Below are 26,271 nucleotides of genomic sequence, written 5' to 3'. Positions count from 1 at the left end.
CAAGTTATTTCCACCTTTTTCTTTACCTGAAGAAGTTTCTTGGTGGCGGGCATTTGATGACAATGATGATCTCAAAGAACAACAACAGGCATGGATTTCATCACAGGAATCATTGTTCTATGATAGAGGCATACAAAAATTTCTGCCCTGTTATGACAAGGCCTTAATGATGGTGGTGACAATATATGGAGTTGTAGTTTAAGGTGTGTAGAATCCTAAGAAAATAAAATGTTTAATGTTGTCTTTCTTTGAAAAAATGAAAATAAAATGTTGATACTATTTTAATAATGTGCCTCGTAGATCATAAAACACTGATAAAAGAGTGATGGGAGAGAAAATTAAGGATTAGTCACTTATTGATCACAAAATTTATTATAAAATAATAAATACATACAGCAAATACAGTTGTGAATAAATACAATAATAATATGAATAAGATGTTTAAAAATTCATGATGTGTGACGTAAGAATAGTTCTGTATGCACCATGTACAAAAAGTGAATTTAAAAACTGCATAATCATTACAATACAAGAGTCAAGAGTACCTGGATAAATTGATAGTGATGAGATGAGAACCACCAAACTTAATTGATCTAATACTATGTTGGCACAAACTCTTATAAAAATATTGTATTACAAAGCTGCGTAACATGTTTGTATGTTTTATGTTTTTTCAGAACTAGAAAAGTGGATCAAGTCAGCATGGTTGTTACTTTTATTCATTATGTGAAGTAACCAGTACCCAGACTCTTTTTTTTTTTTTAACTTTTCCCACCAAAAATATAACTTGTCCTCATTTCTTGGCTTCTTCTTCAAACTTCATGTGATATTTACTCACACTACTCGACGAAGAAATATTTTGCTTCATTAATTTGAATTTCATCAAACTACAGAACACTTTAAGTATACTTCGGGGAAAAACACGACGGCCTCAGTTCCTGGAAGCCAGCAGTCAATCATACCCTGCACCCTGCTGAGTTAATGAGTTCTAAGTGATCCTTGTTTGGCCTGGAGAGGTTGCCAAACCAATTTCTTTCACACTCTATTCAGTCTTTACTCTTCCTTCGTGTTGAGTGCAGTAAACTGTTTGGCAACTCTCGCTCCAGTAGATGTAGTAAATCCTATGAGCCGCTAATACACACCGGGCTGCCGCTGGCGAGTTGTGGTGTGAGACGAAGTCGTCATGTCTTTTTCCCCAAGTATACCTAGGTGTAAATATAAGGAATGATCTTCGGTGGGTAATCATATTAACGAGGTTGTTAAGAAAGGTAATTGATCTCTTCACATGGTCGTGAGGGTATTTAGGTGTTGTAGTAAGGATTTAAAGGAGAGGGCATATAAGTCTCTGGTAAGACCCCAATTAGAGAATGTTCCAGTGTGTGAGACCCACAACAGGAATACTTGATACGAGAACTGGAAAAGATCCAAAGGAAAGCAGCACCTATTTTTTCTGGGTGATTTCCGACAAAGGAGTTGTGTTAAGAAAATGTTGCAAATTTTGGGCTGGGAAGACTTTGGGAATGAGGTGACAAGATGTTTGACTATGTGGTATGTTTCTAGCTGTTAGTGGAGAGTTGGCATGGAATGAAATTAGTAAACGAATAAGCCTGAGCGGAGCTTTTAAAAGTAGGAAAGATCATAATATGAAGCTAGAGATGGAATTCAAGAGAACAAATTGGGAAAAATATTTGTTTATAAGCAGGGGAGTTAGGGATTGGAATAATTTACCAAGGGAGATGTTCAATTAAATTTCCAAATTCTTTCCAATCATTTAAGAAAATGCTAGGAACACAACAGATAAGGAATATGGATGAGGAGTAAGGGATTACAATAATTGATCAAATGATGGATAAATTTCCATGTTCTTTGAAAATGGTTAAGAAAAATTGACAGAGAATCTGTCACCTGCAGGCCACTGATGATTGAACAGTACTCTCTCATAGTATGTACAGAAGTAACACATCAAAAGGCCTACAATATAGCCTACATATGGTCAAATTTTTAACAATTTAATTAACAAATTTAATTTAATTAATTTAATTAACAAGTGTTAATTTTATTATAAAATGTTAACTTTCATATCACTGGATAGTGCCCTATTTAAGCAGTTTAACTTACATGCTCCAATATTTATATTGGAGGAACTTTGGCAGTGCATAAATTCGACCTTACACGAGCTTATTTCTAAGAAATCCTCTACAGCAGCAGACAACGTCATAAGTGAACACTTGCACTGTCTAAAGTTACAAAGTATGTTCTGCTCATTAACGAGAAGATTGGGTTCAGACTTAAAACTTGTTGACAACATACACCCATCTCTGTCTACATTGACGGTAAGTTATTGTCTGCGACTACACCTTAGCACAAAACACTGACGGTGGGCAGAAACGGCTTGTCACCACTTCTTTTTAAATAATCACCTCCTACCAGGGATGAGAAGTCTCAATACAAGTAATTCTTAGCTTTAATATCTGGATGTCCGCATTTTCCATCGTGGCTCTTGGTGACTAAAGAGCGTGACCGACAATTTTCCAGCTCGAGGAAACATTCATTGGAATATGTCTTGTTATCGGAACCACAGACTGGGTCATAGTAATTACCACAGATCTTCTGGCAACCTTGGAAAACAAATCCTACGAGACACCTTTTGATGGGGACCACATACATGTGTTTCCTGGAAGTAGAAAACAAACATATTATGACAACAATCTTTTCTTTAAGCAGTTCTTATGACTAACTCCTTGCATCTGAGGGATCTAAACACATAAGATTTTACTTTGAAGACACGTTCAGAAACATATCTTTCCTGTGGTGATCATTACAGGTTATACTGTATCAGCAGTCACGTACGATGTGATTTTCTACTGTAGAGGTCAATATGAACCCCTCACAATTCTGAATTTATCGCAATTAGAATTAATACAGTCGTCTCTGATTTTGTTTATAAAAATGTTTATTTATATCATATCAGAACCAGAGTTACATATATATATATATATATATATATATATATATATAAAAATGCACAAACAATGTCTATAGGAAAGAAAATAAAATAAACTGTGTACCAAAGGATCAAATTGTGGTGCACCAGAAATAGCAATGTCGATTGTGTTCCCTGTTACCTCAAGCAGCTATTTGTCAGTACATATTGCAGGACAAAGATGACAATCTAGCAGATGGACCGTAGTCTGCACTTCACCACAGCCACACAAAGCAGAACCCACTGAATATTCCTAGTTGTGCAGATTGGTCTTGCACCTAGTAACACCCTAGCACAGCCTATTTATATATCTCCTTATGAGGTGCCTTATATCAAACATGGACATGCGCCACCTACGTCAAAATTGAGTTAAGGATTGATCCTTATAGTATTTTTAATGCTCTCTCTGAATTAGTGGTCCGTGTCTTTTATAAACGAACATTTGTACTTCATTTTGAACATAGAAATATGCAGTTCCTTTCATAATCGGACACCTCCAAACGTAGTTTATATAAAAAACGGACATGACCATTTCAGCCATTCAGATTGCTACAAGTGACATCAAACTGTCATGGCGACTAGAGAATTTTTATCGACACATGAAGAAAAATAGAGGAGGACTCTCTTTAATGTACTATCATTGCCAAAAGAACCTCATTTTGCCAATATTAAGAGATCAGTCGGCTTATTATTCCAAACAACTCTACTGTTACAATCTGTCTGTTGTAACAGGCACATCTCAAAGCAAACTTCACCCTGACAATGTGTCAGTTTATACGTGGATGGAGAATGAGGTAAAAAATCATCAAACGAAATAGCATCAGCGGTTTTCAATGAGTTACGATCCAAAGATTTACAAGGATTCACTTCAGTTAAGTTGATTCCTGATGGCTGCGCCGGCCAAAATAAAAGCATTAATATGTTGGCGATGTGTGGAAAGTGGCTTACAACATATGCACCATCTTTTGTTGACAAATTAGAACTGGTATTTCCACTTACTGGACACTCATATTTGCCCCAGATAGGATTTTTGGACTCATTGAGAAAGACCTCAAGAAGATGACGACCATAATAAATCCTGATGAATATCATGAGGTGTTCAAAATGTACAGCACAGTGAAGTGATTAGACAAACCTTTGAACCACTGAATTGTAAAGAAAAAGCACAGATTTATCTGAAATCTGTTAGTCAACTTCATTTCAAGATTTCACAGTGTAAAATAATTGTACTCAGGAGCACAAAACAAGGTAATGTAGTTAATGTAGTTAAAGCTGAGGTAGGCTACTATTTGGACACAGGTATTGAGACCAAGATCACAAACGTAGGGCAGGTAAGTCTAATGTTAATGAATCCTTTACCTACTGATATTGGCGTGAACTTATACCTTCTGAAACTTATTTTTTTTGCTATTTTGCTTTACGTCGCACCGACACAGACAGGTCTCATGGCGACGATGGGACAGGAAAGGCCCAGGAGTGGGAAGGAAGCGGTCGTGGCCTTAATTAAGGTACAGCCCCAGCATTTGCCTGGTGTGAAAGCTCTGAAACTTAAAAGATGTTGAATAATTACTATGAAAGCACTTCGGAAAAGGTTGGAAATTAAATGCCTCTCTCATGTGGTATGTCGAAGTCATCAATAAGAACATTTTTAGTGAAAGTGAACACGCTGTTAATGATTATGAATGTGATTGTTTTAAAGACGCGTGTGATGAACCAGCGGTTATTTGCCCAGAAATTCAGTTAAGTAAGAACTGAAATGAATGTTAAAAATGTTAAGAAAGTGTAAGAATAACCTTATTTCCTTCATCTTTTAATTATATTTCTTTTAAAACAGAAGTTTACTTTCGTGTCATCCTGCAACTTATTTTCCAAATATTGGGATAGTTTGTTTCAAAAGTGGACAATTACGTGGATGTTTGTATCAAAAATGTACAAAAGCCAATCTTAGTTTCAGAAATGGACATTGTCATATTTGAACGTGTTTTACATTGACTTAGAATGAAATTCGTGTCGACCATGATTTTCTTGTTCATAGGGTTGTCGATATGGCCACAAAAATTTTCACACTCGTAACGGTTGGTTAACATAGAAAAACAAAAATGTGGCTCTACAGAAAAATTAACAAAATGGCTTTTGTCCATGTTTGATACTAGGCACCTCATATATCCAGCTGATAATTCTTCACGAGGTGTTTTCCATCTATCAACAAGGATGAAAAGGTCCACCTGTTCAATACTGTCCGAGCGGTTAGCGGTGCGCAGCTGTGAGCTTGCATCCGAGAGATAGTGGGTTCGAGCCCCACTCTCGGCAGCCCTGAAGAGGGTTTTCCATGTTTTCCCACCTGTCTGAGTCGGTGCGACATAAAGCAAGTTGTATTGTTCAATACTGTATATCATTTGTTAATATTATTTATTACATCAGGACTAGTTTTGGCCCTTGCATTGGGTCTTCTTCAGCCTTAAATTACAAATGGAAAAGAACATTAAATGTAACTTGAAAATGCCAACACCTAATATAACACTATTGACATGTCTTGAAGCAATTGTGAGAGACAATTCTTTGTGTTCTTTGTGTTGTTTACCTCCTTGAACTTGGTTATGTACTCATTGGAAATGGAGAACTCTATAAGAGTGTGTAAAAAGGAAAATGGTGTGATTGTTTGTGGTTTATAAATGTCTGCAGAATTAAATCTTGTGTGAAAGTATGTTCTGTGTTTTGAACTGTGTTTACATGAGTAGATGACGTCCTGTAGTTATTAATGTTGGTGTAAGGATCTGTGACACGGGTAGTGCGCAAGTGTCTAACCCAACATTTAATTTGGTGACCCCGACGTGATAAGTATAACTGTGGAAATATGGTAGGACTACAGTGTGGCTTAGTGGCACAAGAAACTCGTCTTGGCTGGGTGATAATGGGATCAGCACGAAATACAGGGCATGGTAACAGGGCTAACCTTGTAACATCCTCACTAACACATAGTGAAGATCTGGCAAGACTGTGGAGGTTAGATGTGCTTGGGATTACAGATCCAGCAGACAGGAAAAACAGAGAGGAGGTGGAGTTAGCAGTTCTGAATCATTTCAAGAGAACAGTCGCTGTTAACAAAGATGGTAGATATGAAGTCTGCCTACCCTGGTGTGAAAGAAGAGAGTATCTTGAAAATAATAAAATGGTGGCAGAGAAAAGACTTGCATCGATGACTTCAAAACTTGTCTCCAAGAACAGATACGAAGAATATCATTCAGTACTACAAGACTGGCAACAAGAAAATATCGTTGAAGAAATTGATGATGACATTGGAAACAAGCAGGGATACTTTATGCCTCATCGTGGAGTTTTCAAGAGTGATTCAACTACGACGTGCCGACCCGTGTTTGATGCTTCCAGTAAACAAGGAGGAAAGATGTCCCTAAATGACTGTTTGGAGGAAGGCCCCAACTTGTTGGAACTTCTACCATCCATCCTGCTGTGATTTTGAGAAAGGGAAATAGGGGTAGTGTCAGATATAAAGAAGGCATTTCTGCAAATCTCTGAATGAAGTGGACCGTCATTATTTGAAATTCCTTTGGTGGGATGATTATGCGACCAGGAAGATTAAGATTTTTCGCCACTGTCGCATTGTATTTGGTGTAAATTGCAGCCCGTTCATTCTAGGAGCTGTTATAGAGCATCATCTTGATAATTGTCCTGTTGGGTACCGTGAAACTGCAGAAAAACACAAGCTTTCATTTTATGTGGACAACTGTGTTGCTTCAGTCAGTTCGGAAGAAGAATTAAATTGTTTTATTCAGGTGGCTTCCCTTTTGATGGCCAGGCAAAGTTTGAGTTAAGAGGTTGGGTAAGTACTGCACTAAATGAAAGTGATGAGATTCAAGAAACCATACCGGTACTGATAGCCTGTCTTGTGTAGGGAAAGTACAAAATATAGAGCCACCTATAACAAGAAGAAAGATTTTGTCTGTCTGTCAGGCAGTATTTGATCCTGTAGGGTATACATGTCCTGTCACTGTTGTACTGAAAAAACTATTGCAGGAAAGTTGGAAAGAGAAGACAAGCTGGGATGCTGAGATCTTGGAAGATCTGCAAAGAAACTTCGAAAGGTGGTTGGAAGAATTGCATTGTTTGGCTGATGTTGAAATTTCTAGACAATTTACTTCGATTAGCGATCGAACACCGTACACTTTACATGTCTTCTGTGATGCTAGTGTTTCAGCCTTTGCTGCTGTTGTATTTTTAAGAAGTGAAAGTAATTGTGGGACGACAGTGCAGTTGTTACTAGCAAAGTTACAAGTTGCACCGGTGAAAAAAGTAACTATGCCTAGACTAGAATTGTTATCTTGCTGCATTGGTGTCCGACTGCTAGTCACTGTCAAGAACAGTTTAGGTCTCATGGAGACTCCTCAATATTGTTGGACTGATTTGACTATTGTATTGAGTTGGATTATGAGGGATGGAAGATGGTGAGCCTTCATAGAGAACAGAATAAAGGGGATACTAAACTTCACACAAAGAGATGAATGGAATCACGTTCCTGGAAAACAAAACCCTGCTGACTTGCCATCGCGAGGATGCTCGGCTAAAGAACTCTTAGAATCTGCCTGGTGGGAGGGACCAGCATGGCTAAGGCTACCTGAGGAGTAATATGGCTGTGGACATAGAGTCCTCTTGTCAGGAAGAGGAGAAAGGGGTAGTGATGACAGTTGGTAGTTCTACCTCGTAGTTTCTGGAGCACTTTTCGAAGTATACCACGATAGTGAGGATGGTGGCATGGATATTCAGATTTGTGAAGAATAGTGCAAAACAAACAGATGAAAGATATAAAGGGAAGCTAACCGTGCAAGAGATAGAAAGGGCTGAAAAGAAGCTTATACAATTGGTACAAGAGGAAACGTTCACCAAAGAAAGGGTTTCTAGTTTGAAATCTCTATGTGTCTTCAAGGATGCAGAAGGAATCCTGCAGGTGAAAACGAAAATTGTGGAAAGGAAGGATGATGATAACTTCAAATGCCCCGTTGTCTTGCCAAACAAGCATAAACTAGTTCATCTTTTGATTCAGGAGGAACATGAAAGACTGCTTCATAGTGGAACTCATATACTACAAGCTCACCTGCAACACAGAAATACTGGATACTGAAAGGTCGAAGAACTGTTAGAAATGTGATTGCATCATGCAAGAAATGCAGACGACATGAAGCCAAAGGTATGGTTCCAGAAGTACAGTGCCCTCTTCCAGAAGATAGATTGAAGGAGGCATCGGTGTTTGAAGTTGTGGGAACAAACCTTGTAGGTCCACTAATCCTCAAGGGAGGACAGAAGTCATGGATTGTACTATTCACTTGTGCCGTGTATAGGGCAGTTCATCTAGAACTAATAACCACTCTGTCAACAAATGGGTTTATTATGAGTCTTCGTAGGTTCATTGCGCGAAGAGGAAGACTAAAGATAATTTACAGCGACAACGGAAGCAATTTTGTTGGGAGTAATAACTTGATCAGATCCATTGACTGGAGCAAGATAGAAGAAGATGACTCATTGCTACAAATTCAGTGGAAGTTCAACCCTCCAACCGCTGCCTGGTGGGGAGGTTGGTGGGAACGGATCGTCCAAACAATCAAAAGAGCCCTTCGTTGTGTGCTGGGAAGAGCATCCCTAAACTACAAACAATTGCTGTGTATAATATGTGGCTGTGAGGCTCTGATAAACTCTCACTTACATGTCAGAAAATCCTGAAGATTAGAGTCCAATCACACCTAGCATGTTTCTACAAGACATGCCCAATGTGAGTACTCCTGATTTGGACTTGATAGATGAGAAGTGTTTATCAAAAAGGATGAGTTATATTCAGCAACTACGTCAGGACTTGAGGAAGCGATTCAGGGATGAATATCTGGGTCAGTTTGTACATTGTCATCATAAAACAAGTGGTGAAACAACAAAAATCAAGGAAGGGGACATCGTGCTCATTGGTTGCGACCAGAAGAAGTGGATCGAGTGGCCTATTCCCAAGGTGCTTGAAGTGTATCCTGGAAGAGATGGTGTGGTACGAGTGGTACGGTTGAAGACTTCTTCTGGTGAACTTACTCGGCCTTTACAGAGACTCTACTTGTTGGAAGGATCTTCACCTTCAGATGTTAGTCCTATCATTGATGTTGGTGACAGAGTCCGACAACCTTCAATGTCTCCACTGAGGGAGGTACAGGTGACGAGAAGCGGAAGGAGAGTAAAATTTCCTGAAAAACTGAACCTTTGAGCATAGTTGATTGTTGCTTTGTGCAACAATCAAGGGGGGAGGATGTGAGAAACCAGTGTACGTGTTCTTTGTGTTGTTTACTTCCTTGAACTTGGTTATGTACTCATTGGAAATGGAGAACTCTAGGAGTGTGCAAAAAAGGAAAATGGTATTATTGTTTGTGGTTTATAAATTTCTGCAGAATTAAATGTTGTGTGAAAGTATGTTCTGTGTTTTGAACTGTTTTTACATGTGTAGATGATGTCCTGTAGTTATTAATGTTGGTGCAAGGATCTGTGACACGGGTAGCGCGCGAGTGTCGAACCCAACAGCAATGATAAAATATGTTGTGGTTACACATGAGCCTTTTGCACGTATGTCTAACACTTTTGTCTCACTTTTTATTTTAAGGAAATTGTAGTTTTAATATAAAACAGTGCATTATTCTGATGTCCGTTTGGTGTAGCTTTTATCTTGCAGGTGCCTGATGACCTAGTATGTAGATGTATCTCGTATATATTTTCTTTATGTTGTTTCATTTCCCATTTAATTTTCCTTTTTCTTTTTTCTATATATGGAATAATTTGAAAGATCACTCCACCAGATCATAAGGTCACAGACAAATACTGTGAATGTCCCTGTTAATACCACAAAAATAGCAGTTACATACTCTAAGTAATAATTAAATCTGAAGACCAAGGACACATATAGACCATCTTTTTAACTCTGACAATAATGCAAGATAAAAGCTACACCAAACGGATATCATAATAATGTTCTGTTTTATATTTGATATGAAGACTATGATTTCCTTAAAAATAAAGTGACACAGAAGTGTTGGACATATGTGCAAGAATGGAAATTCTAAGTTCCCAAGGAGGGAATTAGAAAAGCCTTACATCTGATCTATATGTGCAAGAGACATCAGTTTTAATGGACTCATGTGTACTCACAACATATTTCATCATTTCTTCAAGACATGCCAATAGTATTATATTAGGTGTTGGTGTTTCCAAGTTACATTTAATGTTCTTTTCCATTTATAATTTAAGGCTGAAGATGACCCAATACAAGGGCTGAAACTAGTCTTGATGTAATAAATTATATTAACCTATTACATTATTATATACAGTATGGAACAGGTGGACCTTCTCATCCTTATTGATAGTGATAAATCATCAATATGGACCACAATGAAATGCATTTCCGGTGTTTTCCATCATCCAAGATGCTCAACACTAGTTTGCCACAAAGTGAGTTTTAAGTGCTGTTGTGTTCCTTCAAGTTTCTGTGTGGTCTTCAAGAAACTTTTGCATTGAACTTAACCGTGATGGTGCTGGTTGGAGTCCATGCAGTGGATGAGCTTGGGATTTTATTGGTGTGGTCTTCTCCTTACAGACTGCTACCTCTCGTCAGATATCAGGATTTGCAATTTTATAACGATCAGCAAAGAACTTATCATTATCTTCTTTTTTCTACCGCTTTTCCCACACCTGTGGGGTCACGGGTGTGAACTGTGTTGCACATCAGGATTTGGCCCTGTTTTATGGCTGGATGCCCTTACTGATGCCAACCCTATATGGAGGGATGTAATCACTATTGCATGTTTCTGTGGTGGTTGATAGTGTAGTGTGTTGTATGAATATGAAGAGGAAAGTGTTGGGACAAACACAAACACCCAGTCCCCAGGCCAGAAGAATTAATCAGAGGTGATTAAAATCCCCGGCCCGGCCAGGAATTGGACCCGGGACCCTCTGAACCAAAGGCCTCAATGCTGACCATTCAGCCAGTGAGTCAGACAAAGAAGTTATCGTTATAAAAATGTTTATTTTGATTTGCTTTCTTAAAAGTATTATTCTGTCCTTGAGTATCTAATAATTTTATACACCCGGACCCCAAAATATTATACCTCTTCCACAGATGCCATGAATTTGTTTTAAGGAACTGCTTACCATATTACATAAGATATGTGCAATTTTTAAAAGTTAGTTAATTATACATTGTTTCTTTATATCATTAACCTACTCAAACACTAGTTTTTAGATTTCATTAAATATATTGTAACTTTTCATTATATCAACGATTACAGTGTATTAAGGTAGAGGTATTTCCACTGTGAATGGGAGTGTATGACTGCACTCCATTGTCCTGGTTTAGGCTACTTTTTGTGGTAAAAATATTTGATGGTAAGTGGCAAGGTAGTATCAAATATTTAGTTATTTGTAATACATTGTTTTAATGATACAGGAAATTTCTATCAAAAACATTTCGAGATTTGTTGAACTATTTTATGTTAAGCAGGGGCTTGGTGTTTATTAAAGTTTAACTTTTGCAGTATGTACATGTTAAGGCATTGACATTGATGGCCTCTTAGATATATGATTTCATGGCAGAATTATTGAAAATGTGAAAGATATTCATTAATAAATCAATCTCTGACAAGAGAGTCAACAACATAATAAATCATAAAAGAATTGGTTTGATTTGTGTACTATGTGATAAAAAAGCTCCTAATTTATATTTCTGACTAATTTTTGTGTCAGAGAGTATACCTTGGATATTATGTAGCAAACAGAGAGTTCCCTTTGTAAAAATTCTGTTATGCTCTGCAAATGTTTAAAATACTATGTTGCCTTGTTGTACCCTTACCATTACATAAGGAGCATTCTATATCAAGTTAAACAAAAAAAGGCAAAACCAAAAAAAATTTCAGTTTTTAAAAGTTTCAGCAGTTTTAAAATAGATGTAGGAAAGGTTAAAATCAAGGTTATGTAAAAAGCACTCATAGAATAAGTTACTATTATTGCACTGAGTGTTTTTTTTTTGAACTTCTGAGGTTTATACTTTAGTTACTCTTTGCAATAGAAAATTGAACAAACTTTTATTTTCATACACATATAATACAGGCTTTTTAATGATTTGGTTTGTTCATAATTTTAACATTCAAATTGAGCCTCTGTGAACTGTGAATTAACAACCAATCTCATTTTCAGTGTCTGGTAAACCTTCGTTTGCTGGCTTTGACATCCTGCCAGTTTCTCTTAAGCTCATCAATCAGCGGTTTCTTTTGCTCATCTGGTAAAGGGTTCTGTGTTCTGACTCCTCCATAAAGCCATGATGACTTTTTACAATCCTCCTGAAACTACCCTGGTCATTGACTTTATCCTCCGCAATGCAATCTCCGCAATCTCTTGCTGATCTTTCTCACATTCTTGGAACCATCTTAACTTGGATACCTTTGGATTCAGAATATCCCAGATTTTCTTCATGAGGCGCTCATTATTCATACAGAAGATTTGCCCACAGGAGAGCAGTCTTCCCTTTTGAACTGCTGTTGTTGTTCATTCTATCTTGCTGTATACTTCTTTGTTGGACCTAATCCAACCTGCCCATCAACCCATCTATTGCCCAAGATCTATCATAGTAGCCTGCATTCTCTTTTAAGTAACTGTGCAACTTATCCTTTTTGATTCATGCATAGAGTTTCTGAATCATATAAACCTTCTGGCCTAACAACTGTGCTGTAATGTCTCAGTTTGGCTCCTATACTCAGCATCTTCTTATTATAGATGTTGTTAGTCAGTTGGTTTGCCCACTCTAATTTCCAGATCTGGATACTGGTTGCTTCTTGTTCTAGACCATTCACTTAGATTACTTCACACAGGTACTTAAACTTCTTGACTCTTCCAATCTTTCTGTGGTCAGTTTTCTGGCTCATCACTGATGTTCGTCATGAACTTTGTCTTCTCAAAAGAGATTTGCAGTTCTACTTCCTCTGCTGTTACGTTAGGATGGTTCATCTTTCTGATTGCTGAACTGATGTGGCATGGAAGGCTGCATGAAACCAGTCTATGGACTGATGACTAACTTCAATCCCCTAGCTCAGTACACTGCTCAACTGGAATGTGTCAAGGTTCATAATAATAATGTGTCAATCGATGTTGGTGTCCCTCAAGGATCAGCTTTCTCCCGATTGCTCTTCATACCCTGCATTAATGCCTCCATGAATGACATCCTGATAAGACATCAGTGATTTGTTATTATACAGTATGTTAATGATTTTATCTTAACAAACAAAATGCACAAGAGCCTTGAACAGGAGTTGCAAGAGTGGAAGATCTGCTTCAAAGAATTTGGAATGAAATTAAGGTTGAAGGAGATAAGCACCTAGAATGCAGGGATCAAGCAGATTATTGTATGCAGGATATACTTAATAAAGTCAAATACGTTACTACATGCATCTCCTCTGACTTCACCACCATTACCAGTGTCAAGACACAAGGTCAGTGCCATCTGGATTAAATGGTGCCAGAATATAGTCACCCCACCCAGCATCAAAGTGAGTAAAAGATCTTTGAAACAAGGTTATACCCACTCTCCAAACTTGCAGACCCACTCTTTTAAATAATTCTTCTCCAAAACAAGCATTGGTGCCATATACCTTGATGCCTCTACAATGACTGTCATGTATCCTAGTATTGTACAGATCTCTGCACATGGTTATGAGGGTATTTAGGGGTTGTAATAAAGATGTAAAGGTGAGGACATATACGTATCTGGTAAGACCCCAACTAGAGTATGGTTCCAGTACATGGGGCCCTCATCAGGTTTACTTGATTCAAGAACTGGAAAAAACTCAAAGAAACGCAGCTTGATTGTTCTGGGTGATTTCCAATGAAAGAGTAGTGTTACAAATATGTTGCAAAGTTTGGGCTGGGAAGACTTGGGTGAAAGGAGACAAGCTTCTCGACTAAGTGGTATATTCTGAGAGATGGCGTGGAATGACATTAGTAGACAAATATTGAGTGGTGTTTTATAAAGTAGGAATGAAGATAAAGTTGGAATTCAAGAGAACAAATTGGGGCAAATATTCATTTATAGGAGGAGGAGGAGTAAGAGATTGAAATAATATAGTGAGGGAGATGTTTGATAAAGTTCCAGATTCTTTGAAATTATTTAAGGAAAGACTAGGTAAAAAGAGATAGGGAATCTGCCACCTGGGTGACTGCCCTAAATGCAGATCGGTGGTGACTGTTTGATTGATCTAAGCAGTACATGCGCGTTCTGGGTTTTAGTTATGTCTAGTGCTTTTGGGTTTTTACATAACTCTGTGCAAGTCTATTATGAGGAAAGTGAGCAGCTCAACAAAAAAGTTCTACTGTTTCACTACGACTCAAAGGCTGCAGACGGTATCCAGTAGATGTGACAACTATACTGGAGTGCTGTGTGTTAAGAAAAAACTCTATTGTATCTAAAATCTAATGCACAGTGATCAGAATGCTTGAAACTGGAGTGGAAATGAAGATGCTGCTAAACTTGACAAGACCATCCAAGGAACAATGCTGTAAGCAAGAAATTCAGGGTTATCTCAGCTGCGCAGAAAATGCAGAAAACTTGCCAACAGTGGTATGACATGTACTTTGGAGCACTGACACTTCAGTTGAACACGGAAAGTTCTAACATGACAACAAACATGTTGACTGGACGGGGTCAGAGATGACATGTGCCTCACCAAACCCCACCTTGGGATACTATGGATTGTCTGAAGTGAAGGAAACAATGCAAGAATACAGATCACACAACTATGGGAAAATATATTTTTTTAAAAAGAAAAAAAACCCCACACGCACGCACGCACGCACGCACGAACGCACGCACGCACGCACGCACGCACGCACGCACGCACGCACGCACACGTATTTTATCGCATAATTCCCCCCTTTTTTTCTCAAAAAATTTTCTTGAAAACCCTAGGGAGGGAATTATGCGAGTGGTGCTTCTAGGCATTCAGAAAGCAAGGAAAACCGATGTATTAGGTAAAAACCGGTATGTGAAAAAAGTGGTACCTACCGGTATTTATTTTCAATTAACACAAAAGAATACTACGGTTTCATTGGGCTACAATGAAGAGTGGCATTGTATTTTTTCATTGTTTCTTTTCTCTCACTATTCTGCGGCCTCACTTTCGTCACTCTTATCACTATTTTCAGGCTCAGATAACACATCATCTTCTTCATATTCACGATTCCACAACATGTCGTCCTCGGAACCGTCAATGGCACAAGAAATTCCAGTTTTTTAAAAATTCTTCTTAACAATATCGACACTAATTTTCTCCCACGCCCGGATTATCCACTCGCATATCGTCGGTATTGATGGCTTCATTATCTTTCCTCCTGGAGTCACCTGATGAGATCCCGCCGCCATCCATTCTGAATACAGGTGTCAAAGATGTTCTTTGAAAGGTTTGTTGACGCTGACATCTAAAGGTAACAACTTGTAACAGCCGACCTAGAAACACGTCTGCAACTTCACTGTTGAAATTTACGGTATGTTGTGACAATGGAAATATTTTTATGTCAAGTACCGCTGTGTTCATTGTTGTCCATTATCAAGTCATTTGAAGGCCACTCCAGTAAGAACAAACCAGGAGAGGGAATTATGCGCGATATTTATAAAATCATTTTTAATGATGAAAAATCATAGGGGAGAGAAATATGTGAGGGGGAGCTTATGCGATAAAATATGGTATATAGAGTGTTCAAGAAGGAGAAATTCTAGACTGTTGAGTGTGTGTAGCTCAAGAAATTGCAAGAAATTGATTGAAAGTGTCCCAGCAGGATAACTTGTTGGCATGTTGCCATTGATGTTTTCATGGCCTGCCCTTCACTATTGTTATTTCGTTTCGGTGTTTCCCAAATTGGTATGTTCCTCATCACCAGATGTTTCATTCCAGGCTTGTGTCTATTTCATATTTTCATATGTGTGTACTTCTGTTATGTTATGTTTATGTTTATGTTTATGTTTATGTTATGTTATGTTATGTTATGTTATGTGACTCTCTTTCTGAGACTGATTCTGATGGTTCCGCCAGCTTCCGCTTCTAACGCTAGCGCTGTACCACATCCGGTAAGCCACCTGGTGATGAATGAACGGTACCACTTCCACTTCTATTATAACATCCAAATTCAAACCTCATTCCTTGAGAAGCCTTTCCGTGAACAGTCGAGATTTTCTTCTGAAGACTCAGAGCAAAGTTTTCTGCGAAACATAAAGAATTTCACCTTATTTTCTTGATGGCATAGGCCCAAAAGCCTATATCATGTCTAACTTGTTGGTTCTTAAAATCCATAGTGAATTTGTTATGCATTAGTAGTGTTCGTTCTTGTCATCTCTGGGTAATGGACATCAGCACTGAAGAATTCAATGTTTAATGGAATTTTTGAACTTTGACACCCTCCATGGCTCAGGTAACAGCGCACCGGCCTCTCACCGCTGAATTCCATGGTTCAAATTCTGGAACACATTTTTCTCCGGGTACTCCAGTTTTACATGTAACTAATCACTATTTTGTAAGCATTTACTCCAGTTTTCCCTGTCATCTTTCATTCCAGCAACACTCCCCAATATAATTTCATCTGTCAACCATTAATTATTGACCCCCCAGAGGAGTGCAACAGGCTTTGGCAGCCGGTACAATTCCTATCCTTGCTGCTAGATTGGGGCTTCATTCATCCTATTCCTGACCTGGTCGAATGACTGGAAACAGGCTGTGGATTTTCATTTTTAAAAATTAAACTTGAAGTGAATTCTAATTTTCTGGGGAAAATAACAAAATTCTAAATGACTACTATGTTAGTTAGCAGTTCAAGACAATATGGAATTGTCTTGACATATTTAAATGGATACTTGCCCACAGTTGTCACGCTTCATCTCACATTCACTGCGGTAAATTTTGTTGTCAGATCCACAAATAAATTGCCTCTCACTGTCGCATACTTTGTTACACATTGCTGTTGTCCGACAATGTTGTGGGTCGACTGCTACCACCTTCTGACCGCAGGTCTCCTTCTTCATGACACAGGTAGATCTGAAAAGAAAGAGAACAAATTTGTTGAGAAAAATGAATAATGAATGGGGCATGTTTTTAGTAGAAAGTATAGTATGTTATATGCCTGACATGCCACATAATCTAACAAAATGGAGACAGTGGAATCGCTAAGTGGGACAAACGCTGATAAACATAATGATGATCATGTGGATTTGAGGGGCCTTGACTCATTTATGCCCATGAATTCTTTAATATGAAGATATCTTCATTATTGTTGCTTGAATATTTCAATATCTTGAAATAATAAATATGTGTAGTTATTTTTAGCCAGGTGCAGTCTTTGTAAGGCAGTTCCTTCGGCGAGAAAGTGTATAGGAAACTGCGTGTTATTGTAGTGGAGGATAGTGTTGTGTGTGCTGTGTGAGTTGCAGGGATATTGGGGACAGTACAAACACCTGTTCCCGAGCCAAGGGAATTAACCATTTACTGTTAAAATCTCCGATTTGGATGGAAATCAAACCTGGAGCCCTCTGAATTGAAGAGCTCTACTCTGACCATTCAGCCAAGGAGCTGGACATCTTGAAATAATTTGTAATGTATAGTTTTGTGAACAATCTATGAACACATCAGGGTGCCAGTTTTTACATGAAGATGATATATCAGGTACAGCTGCAGACTTTTTTTTTCCTTTATGCTCTATATGTTTCAGACTTTGATAAAATATGAAGAACAAGAAAGAAGCCTAATTAGATTGTACATGCATGCGCAGCAATTGTGCTGCGAAGTAAAAAATCAACACTGCCCCACTCCGGTACTGAAAAGGTGGGAGAGAGAGTGAAGGGGTAGTGTTGAAAGCACAGTGTGTTTGTATTGCTATACATCTGCCACTGTGCCCATTTCAATAAAAATAAGTCTTGTAGCGGGCTGTCTTCCTGCAGCAATGCGTTAAGTGAGGAAGTGGGAGGACACCTTGCTTTGTTTATGTTACAAAAATCAATTCCCATAGGGAACCTAAAATATTTGGCACACTGGGACGAAACGCTGGCAAGCAGGAATGAGTTAGCTGGAAAATTTATAATGTCCAGTTACAGACCAACTATGTTGGTATTATGCTTTATTTATATTGGAACACAATTTCTATGCATGCGTGTACTACAAAAGAAGTACTTTTGAAAAATCATAGTTTTTCGGCATATGTACATTTCAGAGTTCTTTTTAACTCTTTTGCTGTGGAAGTTGACTTTTGTCAACTTACTTCCCTATAGCATTCGCTGTCGTAATCGACTTTTGCTGTCTGGCTGATAGCATGCTTCACGCAGCAGCTATGAGCATGCAGAACATCATTAGTAATGACAGAGAAGAAATCTTCAATTTTTTAGGGGCGGATTCTGATTCAGACTGTTCAGTAAATTTGGACAATGAAACTAGTGATGATGTGCATAGTGATTGTTCGGAAGAAAGTGCCAATGAGGAAGATCTTCATTTCGTATCAGACTGGCTGGATATTAGTGATGACATAAAAATTACAAAAATGAAATTATGTGACATGGCTAATTTTGATATAACAGTGAAAAGCAAAGTTTCGAATTTTCATGACCCATACAAGGCATTTCTTCAATTTATGCCGCATTCAGTGTTTGAGTATACAGTAAGGGAAACAAATAGATATGCTGAGCAGTGTTTAGATAAAACATTTGATTTTCCTCCGCTTTCGTGGTATAATCAATGGACTGAGTGCACAATAGAAGATATTCAGGCAATGGTGACTATTGATATTGGGATGGGATTGTGCCATACATCAACATTACAGACTTACTTTTTCAAACAATATTGGCTTACTGCTACGCCAATTTTGGCAAGGTGATATCGGGAGCTTCTTCAAAACTTCATACATTTCAATAACAATGAAAACCACACTGCTAAGGGGTTGCCAGGTTATGATCCATTATTCATGATAAGATCTGTCATTTCTATTGTAGAAAATATGTACCTGGAGCATGCTTCACCTGGAAAATGCTTATCAGTTGATGAGTCTATGCCAAAGTTTAAGGAAAGGCTGTGGTGTAAGCAATACCTTCCTTCAAAGCCATCGACAAAATGGGGTGTAAAATTGTGGTCACTGCACGACAAGTAAAAGTGGTTACCTCTGCAAGTTTCAGACTTATGTAGGAAAGGACAGTGATGGGTCAGTCCTTGGGGAAACTTTGGGAGAGAAAGTGGTAAGAAGCCTGACAGAGTATTTTGAGAATACTGGCGGAATTGTGTATGTGGACAATTTTTTTTAAAGCCCAGTGTTTTTCACCCAGCTTTCTGAGAAGAACATAGGTGCCTGCGGGATAGTGAGATGTAACCGCAAAGGACTACCTCAAGAAATGGAAACCCTGAATACGAAGAAAGGGCAAAAACCTAAGTTCTGGCACCTTCCATCCAAAGAAAAGTTAACGTGCGCAAGGCAATATACTGGCCGGGTATACATGTTATCGACCGTTCACATATCTGAGATTGTAAAGATTCAGAAGAGATAAAAAAAAAGAAGGTGAAAGTGGCTACGTAACTGTTGAAAAACCCAAGTTAGTTGTAAATTACAACCATGAAATGAACGGAGTTGATAAATTTGATCAAATGAAAACTAACTATGCATTTGTACACAAGAAACTCAAGTAGTATCAGGTCTTGTGGTATTTTATCATTGAAACTGCATTAATAAATGGAAGAATGTTGTACAATAAGCTTCAAAAAACAGCAATTAGTGCTCCTGACTTCAGGAATTCTGCCATAATGGGACTTCTATGAGAGTATCTGTGCAGTCCGCTGGCAGAACGAGGAAGACCTTCAGATTGCATACCTCAGGCGCACCTGACGGAGAGGCACTTTCTTGGGGAGCAGCAGGCAAGAGTGACAAACCTAATTGTGTTGTTTGTTCCATATTATCAGCAACATTTTCAAAGAAAGGAAAGGAACTGTGCAAGAGAAAACAGACAGTATTGTTTGTAAGAATTGCCCAGGATAGCTTGCAATGTGTCCAATTCCATGTTTTGAGATGTATCACAGTAATGTGTGTTTCAAGGTCAAATGTCACTGCTAGTTTGCCAAAGTTGAGTTAAAAAAGGTGCATTGGGTTGAATGTCACTAACCTTTAAAAAAAATAAAGTTTCAGTTCATTTGGAAAATATGAAAAAATTTACATTTTTCTGTAAGTGTTCTGTTAAAAATAGCACAGCGAAAGAGTTAACATACATCTTTTCTTTTGCTAGTGGTTTATCTTCGCAGTAGCACATCGAACATTTTTGGTGATATGTTAGGATGGGAAAGGGATAGGATTGAGAAGGTAGCAGCAGTGGCCTTAATTAAGGTACAGCCCTAGCATTTGCATAGTATGAAAATGGGAAACCATGGAAAACCATCTTCAGTACATATGAATGGCATCCAATTCCCTCGACAAATCTTGTACAGTGAACTTCACGCTGGCAAGTGGTATCGTAGTGCTCCTGTGAAGTGCTACAAAGAATATCCTCAAGAAAACCATGGATGAAAGGCACAGGCATAATTTCGAATACCTGGCATGCATTGGCAGAAGACCACCCTCACTGGTGCTCAAATATCACAACTAGCATTGTATAAATTGAAGAAGTACTTTGAAGAGAAGAAACAGAGGCTCGTGAAAGATGGAAACTTCGGCCATAGGTAATTCATTAGGTAATTGAAGTGGCCTATGGCTTTTAGTGCTGGGAGTGCCCGACGACATGTTGGGCTTGCCAGGTGCAGCTCTTTCGATTTGATGCCTGCGCGTTGTGATGAGGATGAAATAATGATGAATATGACACATACACCCAGCCCCCGTGCCAGAAATATTAACCAACGATGGTTAAAATTCCCGACTCTGCCGGGAATGGAAGCCGGGACTCTTGTGACCAAAGGCCAGCATGCTAACCATTTAGCTGGACTCCATTAGGTGTAACATGTGTGGCGGCATGTTTATGCAAGGATTGTCTGTCTAAGTCAGGGATATCGTAATCTATAATCTTCATTTCCGTATTGACAATTGCACAATTAAAAATAGGAGAGGATTTCCACCAATCAATACTTATAAGTATTGATTGGTGGAAATCCTCTCCTATTTTTAAATAAGTCAGGGATGGCGAACCTTTTCCAACAAGTGTGCCATTTTAAGTCTGGTTTATTATTCTCAACTGCTGGCTGTGCCACATGCTATTTTCCTTTAAGGAATGGCTACAACCTACAACACAACACCCCCCTGGTGACTTCCTTCCCAAATTCCCAATTATGTTTCATAATATGTTATTTTATTTATTTTTATTTATTTATTTATTTATTTATTTATTTATTTATTTATTTATTTATTTATTTATTTATTTATTTATTTATTTATTTATTTATTATATCCTCTAAATACATTTGATTGCATGTTCCGTGGTCGTATTTTGCAAATACTGCAAAAATACATTTTTAAATATGTGAGTTTTGAGAATAACTATTATTATTTGTAAATAAATAAATAAATAAGCTCCCATTGTAATGCATTTCATCATTAAATATTATTACAGGATGAGTTAGCTGCGCAGTTAGCGACGCACGGCTGTGAGCTTGCATCTGGGAGATAGTGGGTTCGAGCACCACTCTCGCCAGCCCTGAAGAGGGTTTCCCATTTTTACACCAGGCAAATGCTGGGGCTGTATATCAATTAAGGTCACGGTGGTTTCCTTCACACTCATAAGCCTTTACTATCCCATCGTCGCCATAAGACCTATACCTTTGTCGGTGCCACGTAAAACAAATTGGACTTTGCTTCCTCCATTAGCTTTGCGTGTTTCCATAGTTCGTATGCTCAACAATTTAATTTCTACGTCATCACATTTCCTCAAGGAAATCAGCTATCCTTGGTTGTAAGGTCACATCCATGCTTTCATCAAATTATACTGCATACGTTTGGGAGTTATCCAAATTAGTTTTCAATTGCTCCGGAACTTCTTCACTCATTCTTATTATTCTGTCCTTGACAGCAATTCAGCTGGCTGGTGTTCCTTTCATTCTCTTAATTATTTGTTGTTTGTTAGGGAAGTTTTCAATAATGATGTGTCGAACATCAATAAGTAAGTTTATTTCAAGAACTCACCATTAGAGAGCAGTTTTGCATGCACACTGTACTATGCAGTGAGACGGAATCAGCTTCATTGATGTTATTTGGGATACAGATTGAAATCTTTTTCTTTGGCCGGGAAGATGATACGAAAGAACTAGGTTGTTTTGTGTAATGTTCGATATTTTGTGACACGAACTCTCTTCTTCCTTCATTCAGCATGGAACAAACATTAGAATGCTTTGAATGATTAAATGTGAGGGGATACAATTGTTTTCGAACACAGGCAACACATCTTTCTATCAGTCCGAATTCCCTTGTCCACTGTTCTTGAATAATCGGGTCACTACCTTTGCAAAATTTCTGTTCTTTTCAGCACCGGAAACATGTTCGCGAGGTCCGTATACAAAACCACCAAAAAGAGACACTTACCTCGCTTGACTTTCGGACCTATCAGTATAGCAGTGTTGCTAAATTGCACGCCCAGATGAAAGTAGTATTTACATTTTTGATATGTATTTCTGACATGTGAAACACTATAAGATATGTATTGTCTGTGGTACAAGGCATATATCTCAACATTATTATGCTCATGTGGCGTGTTCCTCATGTCACCTAGTGACACGCATGGCATAGGTTCGCCTATGGTCTAAGTCATCAATGGCACTGTCATAGATGAACAGGCATGAAACATACACTCGAATACGAGTATCGTCGATCTAATGGAATGAGTTATCTTGTGAGTTCATTGCACATGGGTGTAGGGTGACAGGAACCACATTGAGTGCATTCACAGTTCAAATAAACTTTGCACAATGCTCAATTTTATTTGTTGTTCGGCAACAAACCCACTTGATTGTCTAAAGAAATCATACGATGTGAGTGATACTTGTGGCCATGAAATAAAAAATAAGTCATCACAAGTGCTCATACTGAAGATAATAGAGAGTGCATCACATGAAGCCACTATTATGAAGACATGAAAGGTGAGGAAAGAACATCTTAATGAATCACAAAGATCATGTGAGAAAGAAATATTCCACTGTTAGGAAGTGTCTCAATATTTACATGTATATTTTTCTACAATTTCCTATCATTATTTTCTTTGTTTTTATGTTCTTAAATACTGAAGACAACTCAGATACCAAGAAAATGTTATCAGGTTCTCCCTCTGTTCCATGTGATCCGGGAAGTTTTGTAGCTGTGATCGTTACGTCATCATCCAGGGGCATGGGGTTTTGAAAATTAGTGGGGGTGCTCTCACAATTCATAAAGGGAGAAAGGCCCTGGGAAATGTCAAAATTTAACCTTAATGAAAATGTAAGTTTTAGGTGTTTTTGAACAAGCGAAACTTGGTGGGAAACATGAACTATTGTTTTTATAAGGCGCTCTTTCAACACTAATGAATGAGTACAAAGTAAAATCCACATAAATCCACATACAGTAAACATAAAATCCACATAAAAGGTAAAGGTATGTTTTAATCATGTAAAAGTAAGATATTTCACAATTTAAATGTAAGTGAATTAAAAGGATGGAAGCTGTAGAAATACGGTACATTTGTGTCTTCAAAATCTTGAAGTTTAGGCTAGTTTTCTTGTGGAATGAAACCAAATTGAGTTTAAAGAAGTAAAATGCCTCAAATTTGGTGCTTATTCTTAGTATACAGTACAGAACACTCCCAATTATCCGTGCACCCTTGAAGTGTATTATTTCCTTTATTACTGTCAAGGCATTTTGAATACGTGTGAACTGCAAGCGTGCTTTATTCGAGAACATTTTATTTTACATGTTGCTTTATGTTGCATCGACAAAGATAGGTCTTATGGCGACCATGGGGCAGGACGGGGCTAGGAGTGGGAAGGAAGCGGCCATGGCCTTCATTAAGGTTCAGGACTAACATTCACCTGGTGTGAAAATGGGAAACCACAGAAAACTATCTTCAGGGCTGCTGACAGTGGGGTTCGAACCCACTATCTCCTGAATACTGGATACAAGGCACACTTATGCGACTGCAGCTATTGAGCTCGTTTTGTTCGAGAACTAAACACTGTACTCTATAGCAGTTCTTTGTTGGGATAGCGGTCAATCAATCAATCAACAGTAATCAATCAGTACTGATCTGCATTTAGGGCAGTCGCCCAGGTGGCAGATTCCCTATTTGTTGTTTTCCTAGCCTTTTCCTAAATGATTTCAAAGAAATTGGAAATTTATTGAACATCCCTCTTGGTAAGTTATTCCAATCCCTAACTCCCCTTCCTATAAATGAATATTTGCCCCAGTTTGTCCTCTTGAATTCCAACTTTATCTTCATATTGTGATCTTTCCTACTTTTATAAACGCCATTCAAACTTATTCGTCTACTAATGTCATTCCACGCCATCTCTCCGCTGACAGCCCGGAACATACCACTTAGTCGAGCAGCTCTTCTTCTTTCTCTCAATTCTTCCCAACCCAAACATTGCAACATTTTTGTAACGCTACTCTTTTGTCGGAAATCGCCCAGAACAAATCGAGCTGCTTTTCTTTGGATTTTTTCCAGTTCTTGAATCAGGTAATCCTGGTGAGGGTCCCATACACTGGAACCATACTCTAGTTGGGGTCTTACCAGAGACTTATATGCCCTCTCCTTTACATCCTTACTACAACCCCTAAACACCCTCATAACCATGTGCAGAGATCTGTACCCTTTATTTACAATCCCATTTATGTGATTACCCCAATGAAGATCTTTCCTTATATTAAGCGAAATAAAGTGCTTTTAACATAAATCAAATAACATTAAAGTAATTTTAATTTAAGTTCTTTTGCATAAAAGTACGAATGTTCTGAAATGCAACAGCATCATTATAATTATAATCTCCCCGTTCAACACAACATGAGAGTTTCAACAGTTTGCAATGATAAAGCATGTCGTACACGTGCATCAATCTCATAATCTTTCTCCTTTCTAGAACTTTTCAATTAATTGAAGCATTGTTTTAAAGTTAATCTCAAAAGCTAAGGAACATTACTGATTATTTTTCATCAAACAACATAATCTGACATTTTGTATAATTTTTGTACCTAAAATGTTTTACCAACTACAGGCATTGTAAGTAATTTTTATATTGACCTACTTTATTGACTTTATTGGTTATTGAATGTGTTAATTGTCTGACATTATTTCATTTTCAAGCAGTATTTTATGTTCTGTATTATTAAAAGTTTTGTTGTGCATTAAAAGGCATAAAATCATATTATCTGTCATTTCAGTTATTCGTCCTAATTTGTCCAGTGATTAGCCTGGATAATTGAGAGTTTTCTGTAATAATAAAAGAAATACCAAAAGTCTTAGGTCTTTAGTACAAAATTTAAAATCTTTATGGAATTTCTACAGCGAGTGTCTCTCATTGGTTGGCCGGCAGGTACGCCCAGCAGTTGACTCATCACTTCCCGTTACACAGTGCAACAACAGCATAGGAATACCCACACTTCACTTATGCCAGAAATGTGTGGATGCAGGAGGAGAACATTTCAACATCCGCTGTCATAAGGTACGAGCTTATTTTCTTAATTACTAATTTTACTAATTTTCATGGTTGGGTTACTGAAGTCACATCCTAGTTCATGAACCATGGGCAACGGCTGAGTGGCCTAGTAAGTGGTCCTGAGAGTCGGGATATCAGTTGCTATGGAATGGAAGTGAGTATCTCGGACTATTCTGAGTCATGGCCCTCCTTGTGCTCAGATGGCTAGGACTATACAATCCACCAGTGGTCCCTAACCCGTTAGAGGAGAGATCCTCACTTGGACTATGTGTAAGTAGGGTAGCATCCTGCTTCATGAATTTATCACGCTCAGAACATTTTAAGCAAGCCTCAGACCTATGGGAGTAACGGAATCCCACTCCCATTTGACAGGCGAGGGACTCCTTGGAAACAACTTGGGGCTTATGGAAGAAAGAAAGTAGAACTGGCTGAGTCAGCAAGGAGGATGCATCTGGATGTGCTAGGTGTAAGTGATATTCGGGTAAGGGGAGATAGAGAGGAAGAGATAGATTATAAAGTGCACTTGACGGATGTTAAGAAGGGGAGGGCAGAGTATGGGATAGGGCTGTTCATCAGAAATAATTTTGCACGCAACATAGT

General features: G+C 38.2%; 1 protein-coding gene across 1 annotated transcript in view; it reads right to left on the bottom strand.

Moving 5' to 3' along the window:
- Positions 1–359: 359 nt before the first annotated feature.
- The window catches only part of LOC136866965 (serine protease inhibitor dipetalogastin), a 305,131-nt gene continuing 279,219 nt past the window's right edge, over positions 360–26,271 (bottom strand). Inside the window, exons 9-10 of the mRNA XM_067144054.2 lie at positions 16,906–17,082; positions 360–2,674 (exon numbers count right to left, since the gene is read on the bottom strand). Of these exons, the coding sequence (XP_067000155.2) occupies positions 2,443–2,674; positions 16,906–17,082 (409 nt within the window). The 3' untranslated portion in view covers positions 360–2,442. The remainder of the gene's footprint in view (positions 2,675–16,905; positions 17,083–26,271) is intronic.

The sequence above is a fragment of the Anabrus simplex genome, chromosome 3, assembly GCF_040414725.1.
Source record: "Anabrus simplex isolate iqAnaSimp1 chromosome 3, ASM4041472v1, whole genome shotgun sequence".
NCBI classification, from domain to species: domain Eukaryota; kingdom Metazoa; phylum Arthropoda; class Insecta; order Orthoptera; family Tettigoniidae; genus Anabrus; species Anabrus simplex.
Note: the sequence above shows the minus strand (reverse complement) of the source record. Positions and strands in the feature narration are given on the sequence as shown.